Genomic DNA, 20,701 nt, shown 5'->3' on the forward strand with positions numbered 1-20,701 from the left:
CAAAAGGTAGGCATTGGGGTAATATTCCAAAAAGAGTGGCCCAAGTAAGAAGGACCAGCAGAAATAGGAAAACCAGGATTCACAACACAAACCATGGCTTTGCATGTCCTACATCAGGGGTGTCCAAAGTGCGGCCCGCGGCTGTGATTTTATCGGCCCGCACCACAGTCTAAAAATGTCATTTAACAAGGAAACTTCATAAAAAAACAGCAGCAAAAATGGGAAAATCAATCAAAAGTCCAAATATGAAGAGAAGAGTTGTAATCCAGCAAGGAAAAAAACATCATTTCACAAGAATAAAGTCATAGTAGGAGGAAAAATGTCATTTTAGTAGCAGGAAGTTGAAATATTCAAGAAAAAACAATGAACAATGAAAGTTGTCATTTTTGGAAATTTAGGATGGGGGAAAATGTACAACATGGCAATAAAGTCCAAATATCAAGAGAAGAAATATACAAGAAGAAAGTTGAACTGTTTGGAAAATTATTTTTAAAAATCAACAGCAGAAATTTAAGTTAAATTACATTAAGTAAAGTCAAAATATTACGAGAAAAAAAATGAGAAAAAAGTTGCAATTTTATGAGAAATAAGTTTTCCTAAAATGAGGAAAAATATCATTTTAGTAACAACGTTGAAAAAAGAAAACATACATTGTTTAAAAGATAAAACATATTATGGGAATAAAGTAATAATTACAAGAAGAACATTTACAAGAGGAAAGCCGAAATTAAATAGTAGTTGGAAAATTAAAAAAAACACTAGAAATGTAAAAAGTGCTGTAATTCTACGGGAATAAAGTCAAAATAATAAGAAATGGAGTGAAGAACAAAAGTGTTAATTTTCCAAGAATAAACTGGTGTTATTGTGGAAAAAAGGTGATTTTTAGTCGCATTTCTCCTCCATTCCAGATATGTTCCAAAGGTGAAATGCAGGTGTTTCTTGAGCTACATGTACTGTGCTTCCTAGCATATCTACATGTGTTGTTTACCAAATATCAAAGTGGCACGAACGTAACATAATTGACTTAAATGTAAGAATTGACTCAAAGCTGGCTCTTACGGCTGCACTCTTGTCTTTTAAGTACCCAGAGAACCCACGCGCGCACGTGGAGAGCATGCCAACTCCACACAGAGATGCCCAACGGAGATTCCAACCCAGATCTTCCCATCTCCTGACTGTGCGGCCAACATGCTAACCACTCGTTCACCGTGCGGCGCTTTTTGTCTTTGTTGATAGTTTAATTGTGTGAAGGGTGAAAGCATTCCCACATATGCAATAGTGCTCCATTTTTATTCTCTTTATTCTTCCGTCTCTTTTTTGCCGGCTAACTACTCCTCCATTTCTCACCCAATTCAAACAAATCTAACATCAAAATGTTCAGCTCACTCGGGACAAGTGTGCTACCAAATCAGACTTTTCCAAATATTCCCACATTTAGTGTAAATTCATATTTTCTGCTAAATCTTTCCCATTGTAAATGAATGGGCAATTTAAAGGGCGCCCTCTGCTGGTGACCATCATTTATTGACATGTTCTATGACTGAATCATTCTGCTGTGTCTGCAGCAGGGACATGGGTTGGCTGGTGACGCATGTGGTTTGTAACCAAAAGGCGCTTGGTTGAAATCCCCCGTGTGCATTTGTAACCAGTGAGTAATTAAAACAGAGTCCTGATAGCAGTTTACTATCAATCCAGATTTAATTATTTGCTGGACTGAAATGCATCTCTTATTTTGTTTCACAAAATATATGAAGGAATGAGTGTGTGCTGTGGTGCCTGGGATGCTCCAGCAACGGCAGGATGGTGACGATGATGATGACAAGGAGGTGGATGGTGTCCTCTTCCTCCACTGTAGCCAACAAGGAACAGTAACAGTCGCTCACATCCAATTCGCTAGCAGGAAAACAGCATAATGTCATGCAGTGATGGATTGAGCAGACAGGCCTGGCACACACAGGTGGCTCTCCTACACACTTTGACCATGTGCGAGCCTACAGCGCGCACTAGGGGCACCATGGTAACCAATTAACGACTGTCGCAATACTGTCGTAAAGATGTCCATTTGTTATAAAGACAATCACATACAATTATAATAAAACAACGAATGTATAAAATTTAGTAGCACCTTATTTAACTGATAACGACAGTGGCATTAATCCCTGAACATTACCTATAGAAAAATAACATTTCTTTTAATCGCACAAAAACACAGCTGGGTTACACATTCATCACGTGGTGTATCAGAATACTACAGACGGAAGTCCTCCAATCGCCGTCACCTCTCGACGAATCACAAAGCTTTGCAGCATTTCTCGTCTGTTCATTCTTCCGCTTCTTCTTCTTCAAATAAAGGAATCAACTGTAGCAACTGTCTATTCATCTTTGCCATAAAGTCTGTATTGTTTGCAAATGCTGTATCTCGTTGTGACCACGAGATGGCAGTGTTGGCACGTTGTGGCAAACCTTTTCATTAGTGGCGGTTTTTCCTTGTTATTGTGTGAATGCTGAAAGGAAGCCAAAGGAAGCTGGTTCACATCCCCTGCATGCATTCATCAAGTTATATCCAATTATATTACACATTGGAGTCCTGCTTGCTTGTTAAATTGTCCTTCATGTTAAATGTTAAATCTGTAACGTTGCACACCTGTTGGGCATTTGCTGTTTATTCATCAATACACTTAATTTGGAAACAATGTTTTGTAGATAAATTGTTTATTATTACTATTTATTATTCACGATAGGGGATGATGTCCCTTGCAGTCAACAAGAAGACCACAAGGGGGCGGCACGGGCCACGTTTCAGCACCGCAGGTCATCCGTGACAGGAAGTGACATCAATCATTTCAGTGTCTGACAATAAAAAGGAACGTGCCTGATATGAAGTGAACGTCCAGTGAATATATCTGTGTAGGCTCTCAGTCGTACAGGAGTTGTCCATCGAGGAAAAGGCTTCTTGAGACGTCATCTGTACTTCTGTGAAGAAGGTGTCGGACGTTTCGCTTCTCATCCGAAGAGCTTCGTCAGCGAACTAATAAGTGCTGGTAGCTTAGGCCTTAAATACAGTAAGAGTGGGCGGAATTGGTGTGCCAACACCCTCCTACTATTGGTTCGTTACACTAAGCCTGGGCGGAGTAGTGGTATAATCCTATCCTGCTATTGACACCTCCGATAAAAGGGAAGTGTCGCTCCCTGAATTGGGTATGAACGACTCTGATACTGCCTCGTTAGCATCTATTGTTCTGGCTCGGCCCTGGCTCCACCTCATTTGCAAGACTAAGAGCTGTGGGTTTTGGTCTCAGTAACCTGCTGAACACAGGGTCCAAATTAAACCTCAAACCACCATTCCGATTCAATGATGGCTTCTGTTGTTTGACAAAAATAGCTTCCTTTACTCCTCTTTCAAACCATCTGTTTTCTTTGGCCAAAATCTTTACCTCGCTGTCCTCAAAAGAGTGATTGGTAGCTTTAAGGTGTAGATGTACTGCTGATTGAGGACCACTAGAATTGTCCCTGCGATGTTGATAAAGCCTTTTTTGGAGCATTTGCTTAGTTTCCCCAATGTAGTGCTCTTTGCATTCCTCATCTTTACAGTAGATGGAATAGACCACATTGCTCTGTTTTTGGGTTGGAGCCTTGTCTTTAGGATGCACTCATTTTTGTCTCAGGGTATTTACTGGTTTGAAATAGGTAGGAATTTTGTGTTGCCATAAGATCCTCTGGAGTTTTTCGGAGACCCCCGCTACATAAGGGACTACCACTCCTCTCCTTTTTGCTTCTGTGGGCTTTTGGGTTTCTTTCCCTACTCTCTTCTTTTGACATTTGTTAAAAGAGATGGAGGAAGAAATGTATGGAAGAGATGGATGGAAGAGATGGAGAAACAGGCTCTCACATCCTTCTCAGGGACAAAACCAAGGCACTGGTTTAGATACGTGGATGACACCTTTGTCATAATCAAAAAACAATAAATTCAGTCTTTCACAGATCACATCAATGCGGTGGACACGAATATCAAATTTAGTCGCGAGGACACTAAAGAGAACCAACTAGCCTTCTTAGACTGCAAGGTAATTATAGGAGAGGACAGACAGCTACTTACAGAGGTCTTTAGAAAGGCCACACACACTGACCAATACCTGCTTTTTGAATCTAACCATCCACTACAACATAAACTAGGGGTTATTAGGACCCTCCAACATAGAGCGGAACAAATACCAACTAGTGCTGAGGGAAGGAAAAAGGAGACACAACATGTCCAGAGAGCGCTGTCAACCTGTGGGTACCCACGGTGGGCTTTTAACAAATGTCAAAAGAAGAGAGTAGGGAAAGAAACCCAAAAGCCCACAGAAGCAAAAAGGAGAGGAGTGGTAGTCCCTTATGTAGCGGGGGTCTCCGAAAAACTCCAGAGGATCTTATGGCAACACAAAATTCCTACCTATTTCAAACCAGTAAATACCCTGAGACAAAAATTTGTGCATCCTAAAGACAAGGCTCCAAACCAGAAACAGAGCAATGTGGTCTATTCCATCCACTGTAAAGATGAGGAATGCAAAGAGCACTACATTGGGGAAACTAAGCAAATGCTCCAAAAAAGGCTTTATCAACATCGCAGGGACAATTCTAGTGGTCCTCAATCAGCAGTACATCTACACCTTAAAGCTACCAATCACTCTTTTGAGGACAGCGAGGTAGGACAGCAAGATTTTGGCCAAAGAAAACAGATGGTTTGAAAGAGGAGTAAAGGAAGCTATTTTTGTCAAACAACAGAAGCCATCATTGAATCGGAATGGTGGTTTGAGGTTTAATTTGGACCCTGTGTTCAGCAGGTTACTGAGACCAAAACCCACAGCTCTTAGTCTTGCAAATGAGGTGAAGGCAGGGCCGAGCCAGAACAATAGATGCTAACGAGGCAGTATCAGAGTCGTTCATACCCAATTCAGGGAGCGACACTTCCCTTTTATCGGAGGTGTCAATAGCAGGATAGGATTAGACCACAACTCCGCCCAGGCTTAGTGTAAGGAACCAATAGGAGGAGGGTGTTGGCACACCAATTCCGCCCACTCTTACTGTATTTAAGGCCTAGGCTACCAGCACTTATTAGTTCGCTGACGAAGCTCTTCGGATGAGAAGCGAAACGTCCGACACCTTCTTCACAGAAGTACAGATGACGTCTCAAGAAGCCTTGTCCAGTGAATATAATTGACTAAAGTCAAGTTGAATGAGTACAAGTTCACCGTCAGCTACCACCAGAGGGCAGCATACTGTATGTTTGTGATGTTTAATATTGGGTAAAGTCAACCACAGACCTCCACACTATATTTGGGTTCAATCACCTTCATTGGTAATGCAGTCCAATCTCACTGATTGCAATTCCAGTGCTCAAACTTGTTCAAATCCACAGAATCCAGCAAAAAGGGCCGCCCCTGACCAACCGGGGCCCTCAGCGAAATGTTATTTGGTATTCAATAAATGGGAAAAAATGTGTCCAGTGTAGACAGAGGCAGAGATTCCTATGTGATGAGTGGCAGTTAGGTGTTTTATTTCAACAACAGACCCACCTGCCAGTGAAGCACCAGTTTCCTCGCGTTTTGCCCCCCCTCCCCTCTGCTCGCTCCTGATTGGTGATGTCTTTCGGACAGCATGCTGAAAGCTCACCTTCTGTACCTCTACAAGAGCCTGCCTGCACGTGCACCCCTCTGATTGGTCAGATGTCGCGGGGTGTCAATCATTGTGCGGTTAGTCTCTTTTCTCTCCTCCGTCGTGCCTCACGGTGCAAATGAGTGCCCCCGTTGGAAGATCAAATCAAAGTTTATTTGTAGAGCATTACAACACCCCAATGGTGGCCAAGGTGCTTCACAAGAGTAAAAACAGGTTCTAGCAAATGAGAACACAAAATCAAATCAACAGTGCAAAATAAGAACAAAAGCAAAAAATACTTTCTTGCTGTCACTCAAATCTTTCAAAGGCCTACTGACATTGCGCATGCGCTCTGCACTCCACGCCCACTTCACTTCAATGAGTGAAGTGGGTGTATGTGTCTTTTCAAATTGGACTTGAAAATGCATCACCGCAATTTGCGCAACTAAACCGTTTTTCTACTGTGTGTTCTCATGTGTGATTTCACCTGTGCCTTAAATGTGAAGCCTTTACCGCAGTCTGAGCAACTAAAAGGTTTTTCTCCCGTGTGTGTTCTCATGTGTCTTTGCATGCCACTCTTTCGAGTGAAGCCTTCACCGCAGTCTGAGCAACTGAAAGGTTTTTCTCCTGTGTGTGTTCTCATGTGTACTTGCATGTTTGATTTTAAAGTGAAGCGTTTACCGCAGTCTGAGCAACTGAAAGGTTTTTCTCCCGTGTGTGTTGTCATGTGTCTTTGCATGCCAATCTTTCGAGTGAAGCCTTTACCGCAGTCTGAGCAACTAAAAGGTTTTTCTCCTGTGTGTGTTCCCATGTGTAATTGTAAATTTGTCTTAGCAGTGAAGCGTTTACCGCAGTCTGAGCAATTGAAAGGTATTTCTCCTGTGTGTGTTCTCATGTGTTTTTGCATGTTTGTCTTTAAAGTGAAGCCTTTACCACAGTCTGAGCAACTGAAAGGTTTTTCTCCTGTGTGTGCTCTCATGTGTCTTTGCATGCTTGTCTTAAAAGTGAAGAGTTTACCGCAGTCTGAGCAACTGAAAGGTTTTTCTCCTGTGTGTGTTCTCATGTGTTGAGCCAAATGACTCTTACAAGAAAATCTTTTATGACAAACTGAGCAGTTCAAACGTTTACCTGTTGTCTTTTTAGAGCTTTTAGAGTGTTTGTTGCCGGTGCCAGTCATCATATCACCTTCACTGTCTGTATCGCTGCTCAGAGATTCTTGGTTGTAGTCACTGTCTTCACCTTCAGGAGAGTGTGACGTTGTGTCGTCACTATCTGACAGTGGAGCGAAGAGGTTGTCTGCTTGTGATCCTCCACAGTGGTCTCCATCAGCTTCTGTTGTCATGTGTTGCAGTGAGCTGCTGCATGAAGGCTCCGCCTCGCTCATCTCCTCACTTGGACTATGATGAAGCTGTGAGAGCTCAGGTGGTTTGTCTTCATGGTCTTTAGTCACTGCAGGGACACCAGTCAGTGGCAACCTGGCGAGATCAGCCTCCTCTGGCCCTGGAAGATGCTCTCTCTCCTGAGTGATCGAGAGTTCTTCCTCTTCCTCTTTAACATCGGGGGGCTGTGGCTCCTCCTCTTCCTCTTTAATGTGGGGGTGCTCCGGCTCAGTTTCTTCCTCTTTAATAAGAGGGGGGTGTGGCTTCTCCCCCTCTTCCTCTTTAATATGGGGCTCCATTTCTTCCTCTTTAATAAGAGGGGGCTGTGGCTCCTCCTCCTCTTTAATAGGATGTGTCTCCTCCTGCTCCCAAGTGGAGCTCCCACCCTGTGGCAGAGGGGGACGGTCTCCTTGACGACCAGTCAGCTGCTGGATGTCTGCAGGACACAAAGAGGAATTATTGTGGAAGCTGTTTGTGCACTGTAATAAAAAAAGCTGTCCGCACGTCGTGGGAGCGAGCACGCTCCGCTAGAACCTAAACTCTTAGACGCCCGTACTATTTTATAAGGCACTGTACTTCTTGATAATGAAGCAATACTTTCTGACGGCTTGATCACGTCTACTCTTCAGTGGTGTGGTTATGGTTCCCTAGTCTCATTTGTAAGACGGTAATAGTGCGCCACCTGCTGACCGTAGGCTGAACAGGTGAACTGAACTTGCACATGCAGGATTATGAACCACAGTGGTAACAGTCATTTGTCATTGGTTAGAAAATACATACATACATACATAAATAGGGAGACAACTATTTTACAGCGTGCCATAAAAACATTGTGAATTTCTAACCTGCTCCTCTCCCTGGATTTCTGGATAGGTATGCCTGAATTAAATCCTTCAACAAAAAGTCCAAGCTTTCATATACTGTGCACTTTGGGTGTTCCACAGTTACTGAAGTGTCATTCCATGATCATCAAGTACTGTGCCTTAGAAGACAGTACAATGTCTCAAAGTTGAGCTTTTAGCAGAGCGTGCGCTCTCCCACGCTTTCTCATCAGGCTACAACAGGGGTGCAATTCCCTTCCGGTTGGTGTCATTTTAATTTGGTTTGCTTTTTGCTCACGTGTTTTGCACTTCTCGGCCGCCGTAGGTATTAGATAAGCACCATTTCACAACGCCCAACGACCGGCAGCTCAAGTGTGTGCCACAAAAGAGGCAAAACATGATGCCAACGTCCTCCAAACTGTTGTGCAGTGATGGCTAAGACAATGAAATGATGCTTTGGAGAGAACAAGCGTTAGACCTGAGAATAGACCATCACTTTACAACAACAACAACAACATCTTGGAATTGGAATTTGGGCTAAATGTAGGCCAACTGACAGCCACCTGTAAGAGGGTGTACTGTTGCAGCTTTTCTGTTCAAGCAACACCCAGTCAACAAATGAACATTGTAAGAATGTTACTGAAACCTTCTGACCATATTCCCCAAATGTTAGTTTGGAATGTTTGCAGAACGTTCATGTGTGGACTTCTATTTTTGTTATGGGAATGTTAGTTGCTCATCTTATGCAAAAACATTGACAGAACCTTTCTGGAATGTTTCACCATTTTATGAGAACATTGAAAGTACATTCCCATGCTTATTTTGTTACTTCATTCAGAATGGATGCTAACTCAGGCAGATTTCAAATTGAAAGTAAACCAGCGTTTATGAAAGGGATAATTGGGATGTTCTGACATGAAGTTCTATGACATCCCCATCAACAGTGTAGTACGTAAACAATGCCACCAATCCATTCTATGTGTGTGTGATGAAGATGGCCGCCACGCTCGCAGCTTCTTCCGCAACGCAGCGCCGCGGGAACACACACGTGAACAAGATGGCGGAAGAAGCTGCGAGCGTCTTCATCATACACACAAGAATACGCAGACGATAATAGTGCAAAGGGATACAGCGGGAGACAAACATAACACAGCAATGTTTGAGGTGTGGTTTTTTCGAGAAGGCGTGTTTGTGATGCAATTGGATTCCTCTTTTGAATTCATATTGTTTTGAGAAGCCAAATTCTTGACTTTAGTGTCCCCAGCGACTAAGTGGAACTATGTTCCTAGTCACGGAAATCCCACCAGAGCTGGACTCACGGAACCCAGTGGGGGGGTGGGGGTGGGGTAAACTATGTAGTACACTGTTGAGGGGGATGCCAAAAAATCCCAACTATCTGTAACCCGCCCTGTTTCGCAACTGCCCGCACCGGGACTCAAACACAGGACCTTCGTAATGGGAGACCAGGGCGCTGACCACACGACTAAAAGCCCGGAGTGTCGGCCGCGTGTTCAGCGCAGCTCTTGAGGCAGAGGGAGTGAGGTTTTACCAACGTACACTCGCACAGCCTCTCAGGCTGGCATCTGTTACATATCCCTACAAGTTCAGTTTTCCTTTAACGAGGGACCCAGAGGAACATTTTACTGCTCAAAGCTTGCTCTTCTACAGCTTCTTCTTGTGTGTCTTCTCAGAAGACACATTTGACATTCTCATCTCAGCCTCAGTTTAGTTTCTGTTTTGTCTAAAAATGTTTCTCCTAGGACTTCCGGTAAGATGGTGGCGAGAGCAGACGTGTAGTCGTCGACTCTCCCTGGCCTGGCATCATTCCACCCACCAAAAAGACTTACTTCGATGGCAACAAGATCGATATGGGTGGAGGAAACAGAAGAAGAACCAGGAAAGCAAACTGGGAGCAGAACCGAACCCGTACAGCATCCGGGAAACACACCAAAAGTGGAGCTAGCAAACACGAGGATAACACGGTAAGAATGGATGAGTAGAACCACAATGAGGCTGTGCGAGCTGGGCTGGCCATTATCAGCAAAGATATAAAATACGATCCGATACGATACACACACGCTAAAACAGGAGATGAAGGAAGAAATCGGCGCACTACAGCAGGACATCGAGCGCAAGCTCACAGCTATCCGAAAAGAGCTACATGAACAGAAGGTAACTTTGGCCAGGGCCTTCGAACGCATAGCGGAGCTTGAAGAGTGGAAGACGGGCGCCGGGGAGGCCATGATAGAAATGTTTGAGCAAGCGAGTTAGATGCAAGAAAAGCTGACTGTCCGAGTGGGAAGATCCAGGAGGAACAACATCCGTATCTTCGGTGTCCTGGAAAACGTGGAAGAGGGCCCAGTAGGCAGATTGATTGAACAGAGCTACAGCTACCCGAGGACCTCCAGCTGCATATCCAACGAGCCCACCGAGCCCTCACACAAAAACCCAACCCGGATGCCGCACCTAGATCCATTAGTCAACTTGCAGTCACGTTGCAGATGAAAGAAGTCATTTTGAAGACGGCGTGGAAGAGGAAGGTGCACATGGGAAACAAGCACTTTTTTTTATCATGACTATCCAGCCGAAGTCGTCCAAAAACCAAAAGCCCATATGAGCATTAAAAAGGTGCTGAAGGAGACAGCAATTGGGTTCCAGACACCATCGACTAGAATCCAAATCCACTGGAGTGATGGAATGAAGACATACGCCAGCGCCGCCACAGCAGCACAGGACATGAAAGCGAGGGGCTACGCGGTGGACATCCCAGGAGACGACAGCGCGTCGGTGGCGGCGGGAAAGGAGCGAGGAGCAGCTGAATGGCAGTGTGTCCGGAGGGGAGAGACTCAACATGGAATGGTGATGCGGGCGAGGGAAAAGCTACAGGACTTAGTCAAGAGAATCTGAATGAGTGCAGGAAGAGAGAGGTGGAATTACGAGTTCATGAACAAAGACTTGTTCATCATTCAAAATAACAGTTGTACCCGGCTGGGGAGTGTTGATGTTAGTATTTATCCAGTTGGACATATCTAGCTCTTTTATAGAGTTTCCACAACGGGAACCAATTTAAGTCTAGAGAGGAGCCCTCTTAGACATGAGGATTTCTTCTCGCCCCACCAACGGGGCCTTGTGGGGAAGGGTTGGACCACACCCCAGTTGGAAGCCATTTTTTGTGTTTGTGGTTGGTGTTGAACGTTGTTTCTATAAGTGGCTAGTTAGGATTTGTTTGGGAGAACATGATGGAAGAATGGTCAAATACAAGGATGTTGAATGATGTTAGGACAATGTCGCTGAATGTTCATGGCCTCAACAACCCGCTAAAAAGAAATAAGGTCATGACAAAAATCTAAAAGGAGAAAGCACATCATTTTACTTGAGGAGAAAGAGATGATACACACTACTCAGCGGTACACAAAGTGCACTCAGGAATGGACTATTTCTTCATGAAGATGGAGGACTACTATAGCGTGAAGGAATGTCAGATGTATCTGATCACAAGCCAGTTCATCTGTTCATACATCTTAACAACAGGAAAAGGAAAACAATATGGAGACTTAACTTGGGAATATGAAACAAAGATCAGACAAAGGCTCAAGTAGAAACAGATAAAAAGATACATGGAGGAGAACGACAACAGAGAGGTAGACCAACAATACTCTGGGACACCATGAAGGCGGTTATCAGAGGGAAATTAATAGCTGAAACAGCACATGCAAAACAGCTTCATGCTAAAGCGTATGGAGTAAACAGTGAGAAATGAATCCCACCAGAACTGGACTTAGGGGACCAAGTGGGGGGTAAGTCGCTGCTGATGTACTACACTGCTGATGGGGATGTCATACAACTTCATGGCAAAAATTCCATATTATCCCTTCAACAAAAAATTCAGGCCACAATTTTGCCTCGGTTTGCGTACATTCCCCAGTTAGTGTCCAATATGTCTTTAAAACATAAAAGTGATGTTGAAATGAGCAAATAAAACTTATTCTTAGCTGGATTTGCTAATATTGGGACATTTTGAGTCTCATAACAAGCTTGTGATTCTCCAAAGTAGTATTTTTACCCTCAGAAGTAGTATTTTATTTCTACCTTCATTCCTCCCAGGAAAAGGTTCCCTCTAAAAACAAGTTTAAAAGAACTTCATGCAAGATATTTTTGCTTTTAATAAGTACAAAATCTGCCAATGGAAGAAGTCAAAATTGCCTTAGTGGGATATTTAGAAATAAGACATTATATTTAAGCTTTAAAACATAAAGTTGATCTTAAAATGAGCCAAGAAAACTCATTCTTATCTATATTTACTAGTATTGTCAAGTTTTGTGTCTCACAGCAATCTTGTGATGCTCAAAGCAGTATTTTACCCTCAGAAGCATTTTTTTTAACCTTCCTTCCTTCCTTCCTTGTCACGCTCTTCATCCATCCATCCATTTTCTATACCGCTTCTCATTAGGGTCGCGGGGGTATGCTGGAACCTATCCCAGCTGACTTTGGGCGACAGGTGGGGTACACCCTGGACTGGTGTCCAGCCAATGGCAGGGCACATATAGACAAACACTCACATTCATACCTATGGACAATTTAGAGTCTTCAATGAAGCTAACGTGCATGTTTTGGAATGTGGGAGGAAACTGGAGTACCCGGAGAAAACACCCTCTTCACTTTAAATATATTTAATGCATATTTTCATAGTTAGGGCATAAAAAATGAAATAAGACCCCTAGTCACCTTTACAGCCCTATTATTCATTGTTTACAGCACATTGTGTAACTCTTATGCCGCAGGGACTCGAGACGGCCGCTAGCTAGCAAGCTACAGAGCTAACCAGTTAGCCTCAAATGTATTTTTTCTCAACTTACGAAACCCAAAAATGACCACTTCCACACAGAATGGGAGGATAACTTTTTTCAGTCTATCATGCGGGACATGCCATGACTTCATGCTTTGCTAAGGTCATGTAATGTAAGATAATGGCTCATCAATGTTTAGTGTCATTACTGCCACCTAGTGACCCGAATACTACATACTGTATGGCTTGTATTTCAATATGTTTGACTAATAATAGACCACAGTCTACCACCAGACAGCCATCATTGGTTCAATTGCGAGGGACGACTGTATAGACATGTTTACCCAGGCCTGGTGATGTGAAGTCTGCTGATCTGCAGTCATTTGCATAGCTGGGACTGCATGATGTCTAAAAGAAAGGATACACAGCACATCATGAATAATGACATTGAACATGAACGGTGGAAAACAACAATATTTAAGATGACAAATGCATCCCATTCCTTGCTTGCTCGGCCTGCCACTAAAATAAGAAGCATCCAAGTTGTTATGAATGAGCAACATACAGCACGTGTACCGAGCTCCATATAGTTCCTCCCCACCTGAGGTGCTGATCTTTAATTCAAACATGAACCCATTTACATCTGAGGCCCATTCTTAAACACTTTCTAAATCCTGCCCTAACTTTATTTTAGTGTGGAAACACTCACTTTCAATGAAATTTCAAGCAGAACAAAAGGGAATCAACCGAACAAAGATTATTTGCATCGTATTTAGCGTTTTTTCTCTTGGAGATGAATAAAAGTAATAGCTACTTACCTTACTGCTGCATTAGGCTACATTACACACAGCCATTAGCTCAATGCAGCTAGCTTTCTTGGTTCACCATTACAAATAAACAAACTGCTTTACGGTGGTGCTTGTTACAACAATGCTTGTGTAACTATTACAACCGCTAATAAATATCACTAAATTATTTTCGTTTTAATTTGCGAATCTCGCTAGCAAGTAGCTATTATTAGCAAGCAAGCTAGCGATAAAACCTCCTTCCTAAACCGCAATAATACACAAAGTTAACATTTCATGAACGACGACAGCAAGGTGATGGTATCTGAATGGGATCATAAGTTCTATTACATGAACACTTCACTTACCAGTTCGTCTCACACAGTGAAGGACTCTGCCTTTCTGTTCACTTGCCCGCCACTATATTTCGCACATCCTAGATCGGAATGTATAAATTCTAATTATTTTTCGTTTTTTCTTCTTCTTTCACCGAAAAAGGGAGAGTGCGTTTTTGAAACTTTATAAATTATCCGACTCACCGCAAGTCCGTGAATGCATCCAGACTGCGTTATGACTGCTGATTGGATGAGTAAGGAAAGGGGAGGTAGGCTCGTGTATGCGGTGAGAAAAAAGTTGACAGAGTTTGGAGTTGAGTGTGAAGCAAGTTACTGCACAGTAAAATAAAAGTATAGATGTTCGAGGGCAGAGTGATATGTTTTATAACGAGAAGCGCGCTGTCGCTATGTGTTGGGAGCCCGTAACGCGCTAATCGCCGAGGTGGTGACTCCGGGAGAGGCGGATAGTGTGCTGCGGGAGCTGACGGTGTCACCCCGCCTGTGACTGCTGTGAGGCGGGGCACAACAATACGTTTCACTTTTACGTCTCCAAATACCAGCCCCGACGTTTGTCGCCAGTCGCTTTTGGGAAAATAAATCACCAGGAGGGTTTGGAAAGTCGCCAGATTTAGCGAGAAAATGGCCAAGTTGGCAACACTGGGCTGCACGTGAGATTGTAAGGACCCCTCCTTACGAAGCCGTTCACAGATGGAGAATACGTGAAAAAAACGCTCATAAAAATATCAGCGTCTATTGTTGAAATTAGAAAACAAAGAAGAAATGATTGAGAAAATGAATGTCTTCCTCTGCAAAGACAGTCAAGGACAGGCTCAATAGAATGGTTGTTGGTGGCAATTTACTTTTACTAAAAGATGGCTAGCATGTCTCGCTAGCATCTAACAAGTTAAGCTACCCTAACAATCTTCATCATTTACTAACACGACTTTATCAACAACCTTCATCATTCACCGAGACGACATTATCCGACAGTAAGAACACTATTCCGAGGAAGTGACACTTACCGGAGCCAAATCCATCTCAGCAGGATCAGTTTTGGGTAAGTCTCGTTTTGTTTCTTTTTCTTTTTCTTTTTCTTCTTCTTCTTCTTCTTCTTCTTCTTTTTCCTTCTTCTTCTTCTTCTTCGTCTTCTTCTTCTTCTTCTTCTTCTTCTTCTTCTGGTTTAATGGCGGGTTGCAACCATGACTTTAAAGGTGCATACCGCCACCTACTGTACCAGAGTATGTAACATGGGCCATATATCTTATTTTATACTAATTCAGATAACGAGGAAACTACTTATACTAACAATAATATTAATAATAATACTATAGTAATATATTCTAATAATGAACTACATTCTATTATACCATCGTGTGTCCTTCAAATATTCTATCACCGCCCTCTGTATATGTGTAACCCCCTCCCCACCTGTTCCTAAAATGCCCTCAATGCTCCATTCCCTTCCTACCTCAGTCATCCTTTTACTTAACTTTCCATGTCTTCCCTATATCTCTTGCAGTGTAGTAATATGTGTTCCACCTTCTCTAGGTTTTTGTATCCATACATACTTTCCCTTTACATTTCCCTCCCAAAAACATGGTGTCATTGAACCCAGTGTGATTGAACCTCATCCTAGTTAACACTATTTCCTCTTTTCTGTTTTTCCTCTTCACCCCTTGTGCACTCATACATTTTTGTACTCTATCATATTTCCTTGCGCTACTCCCCTCATCCCACCTGTTTTGCCATTTCTCCATCATTTGTTTTTTGGTTATTGCCTTTACTTCACCTTTACCAGCAGGTACATTTATAATATCATTCCTTCTCATCCCTCATTCCCTTCCGCCCCTACATGTGCAGGTACCCAGCAGAACCTTATTTCTATTTTGAACATGCGTCATTGGAACAGGCTTTGATGTATTTCTAATAGTAAATCCTCTCCACTTGATTCCATATGTTGAATACTGTATAAGGCTGCCAGAGTCCACACAACATAGCACCTCTATCTGCTTTGATTTCCTCTATCCATTGCAGGCCAATAATCATTGCCATCATTTCTGCTGTATGAAGGGAAACCTGATCAGGTCATCTTTTTGCAATGCTATAATTCATGGATGGTACATAGATTCCAATCCCCACCTTCCCTCCTTCACTTTTCCACCCATCTGTAGAAATATCTACATAAACCTTACATAGATGTGATGTTAGAGCAATAGGTCTATAGTTTAGCTCTCAGGATGTTTGGATCCTTACCAGATTTATTCAATGCTAATATTCATGCACCTTTCCAGTGTTTGGCTATTTTCCCTTCTTCCCATATCTTGTTCAATAAATATCATATTTCCTGGTAAGTTGTGGAACATAACATCAGTCAACTGGTTTTCTACTGTTGCAGTATCTTTACTTTTATTTCATCCTATTTGCAATTCATTCATATTCATTTCAGCATCCATCACACTCTCCTCACCATCCTGTCTTAGGAACACATCCCTATGTTCTTTTAGCATTTATTCTATGATGAGCATCCAGATGGTCTCTACTATGCACCCCTGCAAACTTTTTCCCAAAACACACTTGCTTTTTCCTGATCAGTTCCAGCCATTGTTCCATTGTCTTCTAATGCAGGTATTTGAACAAACACCTTTTTCCCACTCATCTTCTTCAACATTGACCATACATCTCCTATCTTGATTTGCCTTCCAATGGCAGAGCAATAATCCCTCCATGCCTTTTCTTTACTGCTTTTAATTACTCTTCGGCTTCTGGTCATTGATGACATTTTCTTGACTGAGGTTCTTCCTTAACCTCCTTAGTGCGCTATTTCGCTCTTTTCCAGCTGTTGTGCACTTTTCATTCCACCATGGAACCATTTTCCTTTCCCTCCAACTGACTTCCAAGGTATACTTTTCATTGCTGCTTCTAGGATCTTATTTGTCATCTTAACTGTGCTTTCCTCTATGCCTCCTTCCCTTGCTATTGAATTTGCTGCTTTGCTACATTCCTCCCTGAATTTTCCCCAAAGCACCACTTTTTCTGTCTTTTTCTGTCTATATCTACTTGGGTGTTTGTTGTCCAACTTCTGGGGAAATGATCACTTCCTATACTTGTGTTTTCATGTACATTCCATTCACAGGAACTTGCCAAGTGATGTGAGACCAGAGTTAAACCAATCCATGACATTCTATTTGAGCGTATATCTATTCTTGTACCATTTCCCCTGTTGAAGCAGACTAACTGTCTGATATCCATGAATTCTTCTACTACTGCTCCATTGTGATCAGTTTGCTATGACGTGCATTCAAGTCCCCACACCAGATCTCTCTAGCACCATGCCTCCTTATGATCTTCTCCAATGGTTCAACATCTAATAGTTGACACGGGTTATACATATGAATCATGATGACATTTCTATTTGCTTGATGTATTTCAATAAGAACACATTCTATTTCAGTTCATGTTGCTATTCTATTGGATGTTATTCCATCCCTCACAAACGTTGCTTTTCTTTTCTATGGAATGGCACTGATTCATAGCCATACAACACATCATCCACATGGGGTCTAAGCCATGTTTCTTGCACACATATCATATCAGGTCTTTTCCCACTTTCTCTTCTACATTTCTTAAGTTCTTGTCCGTTTGCTATGAAACTTCTTGTATTCCATGGTAGGATGTGGAGTACCGTGATGTGTTGGATGAACGTTCTGACATCCTGCATCATTGTGTTGAGTCAACATAGCATGTATTTCTTCTTCTCATACGTCGATCCAGTCCCTTCATCGCAAAGCAGCTGACTGGGGAGGACAGCGTCTTCTGGAGGAGAAACACCTCCGGAAGCTCTGCACAGGAAGTGACACCACGTGTGGATGAGGACAACAAGGACAGAAGGTGTCACAAGGTGTGAGAGCACCACAATATTTGAAATCAAGTCCCGTGGGATATGTCGCTTGTCTCGTGAGCTGAAGGCAAGTGAGGGTGATGAAACTATATATCTTAAAAAAAAAACAAAAAAAACACTCTTCCCTCACCCATCCTCCATCTCCCCTGGTAGGGTTGGTGGTCTGTTCATCTCAAGCTCGGGTCCTCTACCAGATGCCTGGGAGCTTGAGGGTCCTGCGCAGTATCTTAGCTGTTCCTAGGACTGCGCTCTCCTGGACGGAGATGTCTGATGTTTCTCCAGGTATCTGCTGGAGCCACTTCTCGGCCCCCAGTGCTCCTATGACCACGGGCAACACTGTTGCGTTCACCTTCCAGGCTCTCTCCAGCTCTTCCTTGGTATTTCTCTAGTTTCTGGTGTTCCTTTTTCCTGATACTGTCATCATTGGGGATGGCTACATCCATCACAATGGCTGTCCTCTGCTGCTCATCCATGATCATCATGTCCATCTTATTGGTCTGTATTGGGAAGTCCCACAGGATCTTAGCCCTCTCATTTTCCACCATCTTGGGAGGTGTTTCCTATTGAGATCTAGGGGTGTCCAGTCCATATTCTGCACAGATGTTTCTGTACACTATACTGGCTACTTGGTTATGGCGTTGCATGTATTCTTTTCCTGCCAGTATCTTACACCCTGCTATTAGGTGCTGGACTGTTTCAGGGGCCTCTTTGCACAGCCTGCACCTGGGATCCTGCCTGGTGTGGTAGATCTGGGCCTCTGTTGCTCTGGTGCTCAAGGCCTGCTCCTGTGCTGCCATGATTAGCGCCTCTGTGTTGTCCTTCAGTCCAGCCCTCTCTAGCCATTGGTAGGACTTGTTCAATCCGCCACTCCAGCTATCTGTCGGTGGTACATCCCATGCAGGGGTTTTTCCTCCATGGTGGTTCCTCCAACTCCTTCTTTTCCAGTTTCCACTGCCTGAGACATTCACGAAGTGCTTCATCTCTTGGGGCAATCTTCCTGATGTATTCGTGGAGCTTGGATGTTTCATCTTGGATAGTGGTCCTGATGCTCACTCTTCCTCGGCCTCCCTTTTTGCGCTTAGCGTATATCCTCTGGATACTGGAATTGGGGTGGAACCCTCCGTGCATGGTGAGCAGCTTCCGTGTTTTAACATCTGTATGGCTGACTATATGTGTATATACAACTGCTCAAAAAAATTAGAGGAACACTTCGAAAACGCATCAGATCTAAACTGGGGGAAAAATGATCTTGAATATGTTTCCTGATAATAAGTGGGTGATGTATTAGTAACAAAATGATGCCACATAATTTGATAGAAATGAAAATGATCACCCTATAGTGGGGGGAAATCAAAGACACCCCAAAAGTGAAAGTGAAAAAATGATGCAGCACACTGGTCCATTTTGCTAAAATGTCATTGTAGCAACTCAAAATGATTCTCAGTAGTTTGTGTGGCCCCCACGTGCTTGTACGCATGCCTGACAACGTCGGGGCATGCTCCTAATGAGACTACGGATGGTGTCCTGGGGGATCTCCTCCCAGATCTGGACCTGGGCATCACTGCGGTACCTGGACGCATGGAGGAGATTCCAGGAGACAGGTATTTACTCCAGGAGAGCTGGACAGGGCCTTAGAAGGTCCTTCAAACCTCAGCAGGATCGATATCTTTTCCTTTGTGCAAGAAGGAACAGGATGAGCACTGCCAGAGCCCTATAAAATGACCTCCAGCAGGCCACTGGTGTGAATGTTTCTGACCAAACAATCAGAAACAGGCTCCATGAGGGTGGCCTGAGGGCCCGATGTCCTGTAGTGGGCCCTGTGCTCACTGCCCAGCACCGTGGAGCTCGACTGGCATTTGCTCAAGAACACCAGAATTGGCAAGTCCGCCACTGGCGCCCTGTACTTTTCACAGACGAGTGCAGGTTCACCCTGAGCACCTGTGATAGACGTGAAAGAGTCTGGAGAAGACAAGGAGAACGTTATGCTGCCTGCAACGTCGTTCAACATAACAGGTTTGGTGGTGGGTCAGTGATGGTCTGGGGAGGCATATCCATGGAGGGACGCACAGACCTCTATTGCCTAGGAAATGGTGCTCTGACTGCCATAAGGTATCAAGATGAAATCCTTGAATCCATTGTCAGACCCTACGCTGGTGCAGTAGGTCCTTGTTTCCTCCTAATGCACGACAATGCCCGGCCTCACGTGGCAAGAGTATGCAGGCAGTACCTGGAGGATGAAGGAATTGAAACAATTGAATGGCCTTCACGGTCCCCTGACTTAAACCCAATAGAACATCTCTGGGACATTATGTTTGGGTCCATTAGGCACCGCCAGGTTGCTCCTCAGACTGTACAACAGCTCAGGGATGCCCTCACACAGATCTGGGAGGAAATGCCACAAGACACCATCCGTCGTCTCATTAGGAGCATGCCGCGACGTTGTCAAGCATGCATACAAGCTCGTGGGGGCCACACAAGACACTGAAAAGCATTTTGTGTTGCAGAAATTAAGTTTTGGAAAAAATGGACTAGACTGCCACATCTTCATTTCACTCTGATTTTATGGTGTCTACACAATTGAGCCCTCTGTAGGCTGAAAACTTTTATTTCCATTCAAAGACTTGGCATCCTTTTGTTCCTAAGACACTGTCCTGTCGTTGTTTGTATAGATATCCAACTTCATATTGATGTCTGATATATCTAATGTGTTTCTTTAAAGTGCTCCTTTAATTTTTGTGAGCAGTATATTATGTTCATCATGGACATAGGGCTGCTTGTATGAGATCAGACTAATAACCTCAAAAATACAGACACAGTTGCCACTAATGTAACCCCACTGACAGATAGCCCAAAGTGAAGCACATCAAAGACAGTACCTACACCATGGATTATTAGTTAGCCTATAACATTTCCAAATTATTCCCTGACAAAATGTACCGTCCCAGCGTGGATGCAACTAGACAATCCCACCTACATTGATGCTATTGGAGTGCCAAGGGGTACCTGACGAGTAGAAATTGGCTAATCAGATTGCTAATGGATTTGAATCTATACTTCCTTGGA

At 43.4% G+C, this 20,701-nt stretch overlaps 1 protein-coding gene across 1 annotated transcript; it reads right to left on the reverse strand.

Moving 5' to 3' along the window:
* Positions 1-1,158: 1,158 nt before the first annotated feature.
* On the reverse strand, positions 1,159-14,904 carry LOC129183313 (uncharacterized). Its single transcript, XM_054780418.1, has 4 exons — positions 14,763-14,904; positions 12,965-13,028; positions 6,763-7,449; positions 1,159-1,849 (listed from the first exon to the last, which is right to left on the reverse strand). The coding sequence occupies exons 1-4, from the start codon at positions 14,775-14,777 to the stop codon at positions 1,728-1,730; spliced, it is 888 nt and encodes a 295-aa protein (XP_054636393.1). The 5' UTR covers positions 14,778-14,904; the 3' UTR covers positions 1,159-1,727.
* Positions 14,905-20,701: the final 5,797 nt, after the last annotated feature.

The sequence above is a fragment of the Dunckerocampus dactyliophorus genome, chromosome 6 (assembly GCF_027744805.1).
Source record: "Dunckerocampus dactyliophorus isolate RoL2022-P2 chromosome 6, RoL_Ddac_1.1, whole genome shotgun sequence".
NCBI classification, from domain to species: domain Eukaryota; kingdom Metazoa; phylum Chordata; class Actinopteri; order Syngnathiformes; family Syngnathidae; genus Dunckerocampus; species Dunckerocampus dactyliophorus.

What these genes read in the sequence shown, in the direction of transcription:
- LOC129183313 (XM_054780418.1), bottom strand. An exon ending in CTTCACATCACCAGGCCTGG is followed by an intron (nt 7,450 to 12,964) that starts GTAAACATGTCT and finishes TGTGTCCTGCAG; the next exon opens with ACATCCAGCAGCTGACTGGT. An exon ending in AAGCTCTAAAAAGACAACAG is followed by an intron (nt 1,850 to 6,762) that starts GTAAACGTTTGA and finishes TGTTGGCTACAG; the next exon opens with TGGAGGAAGAGGACACCATC.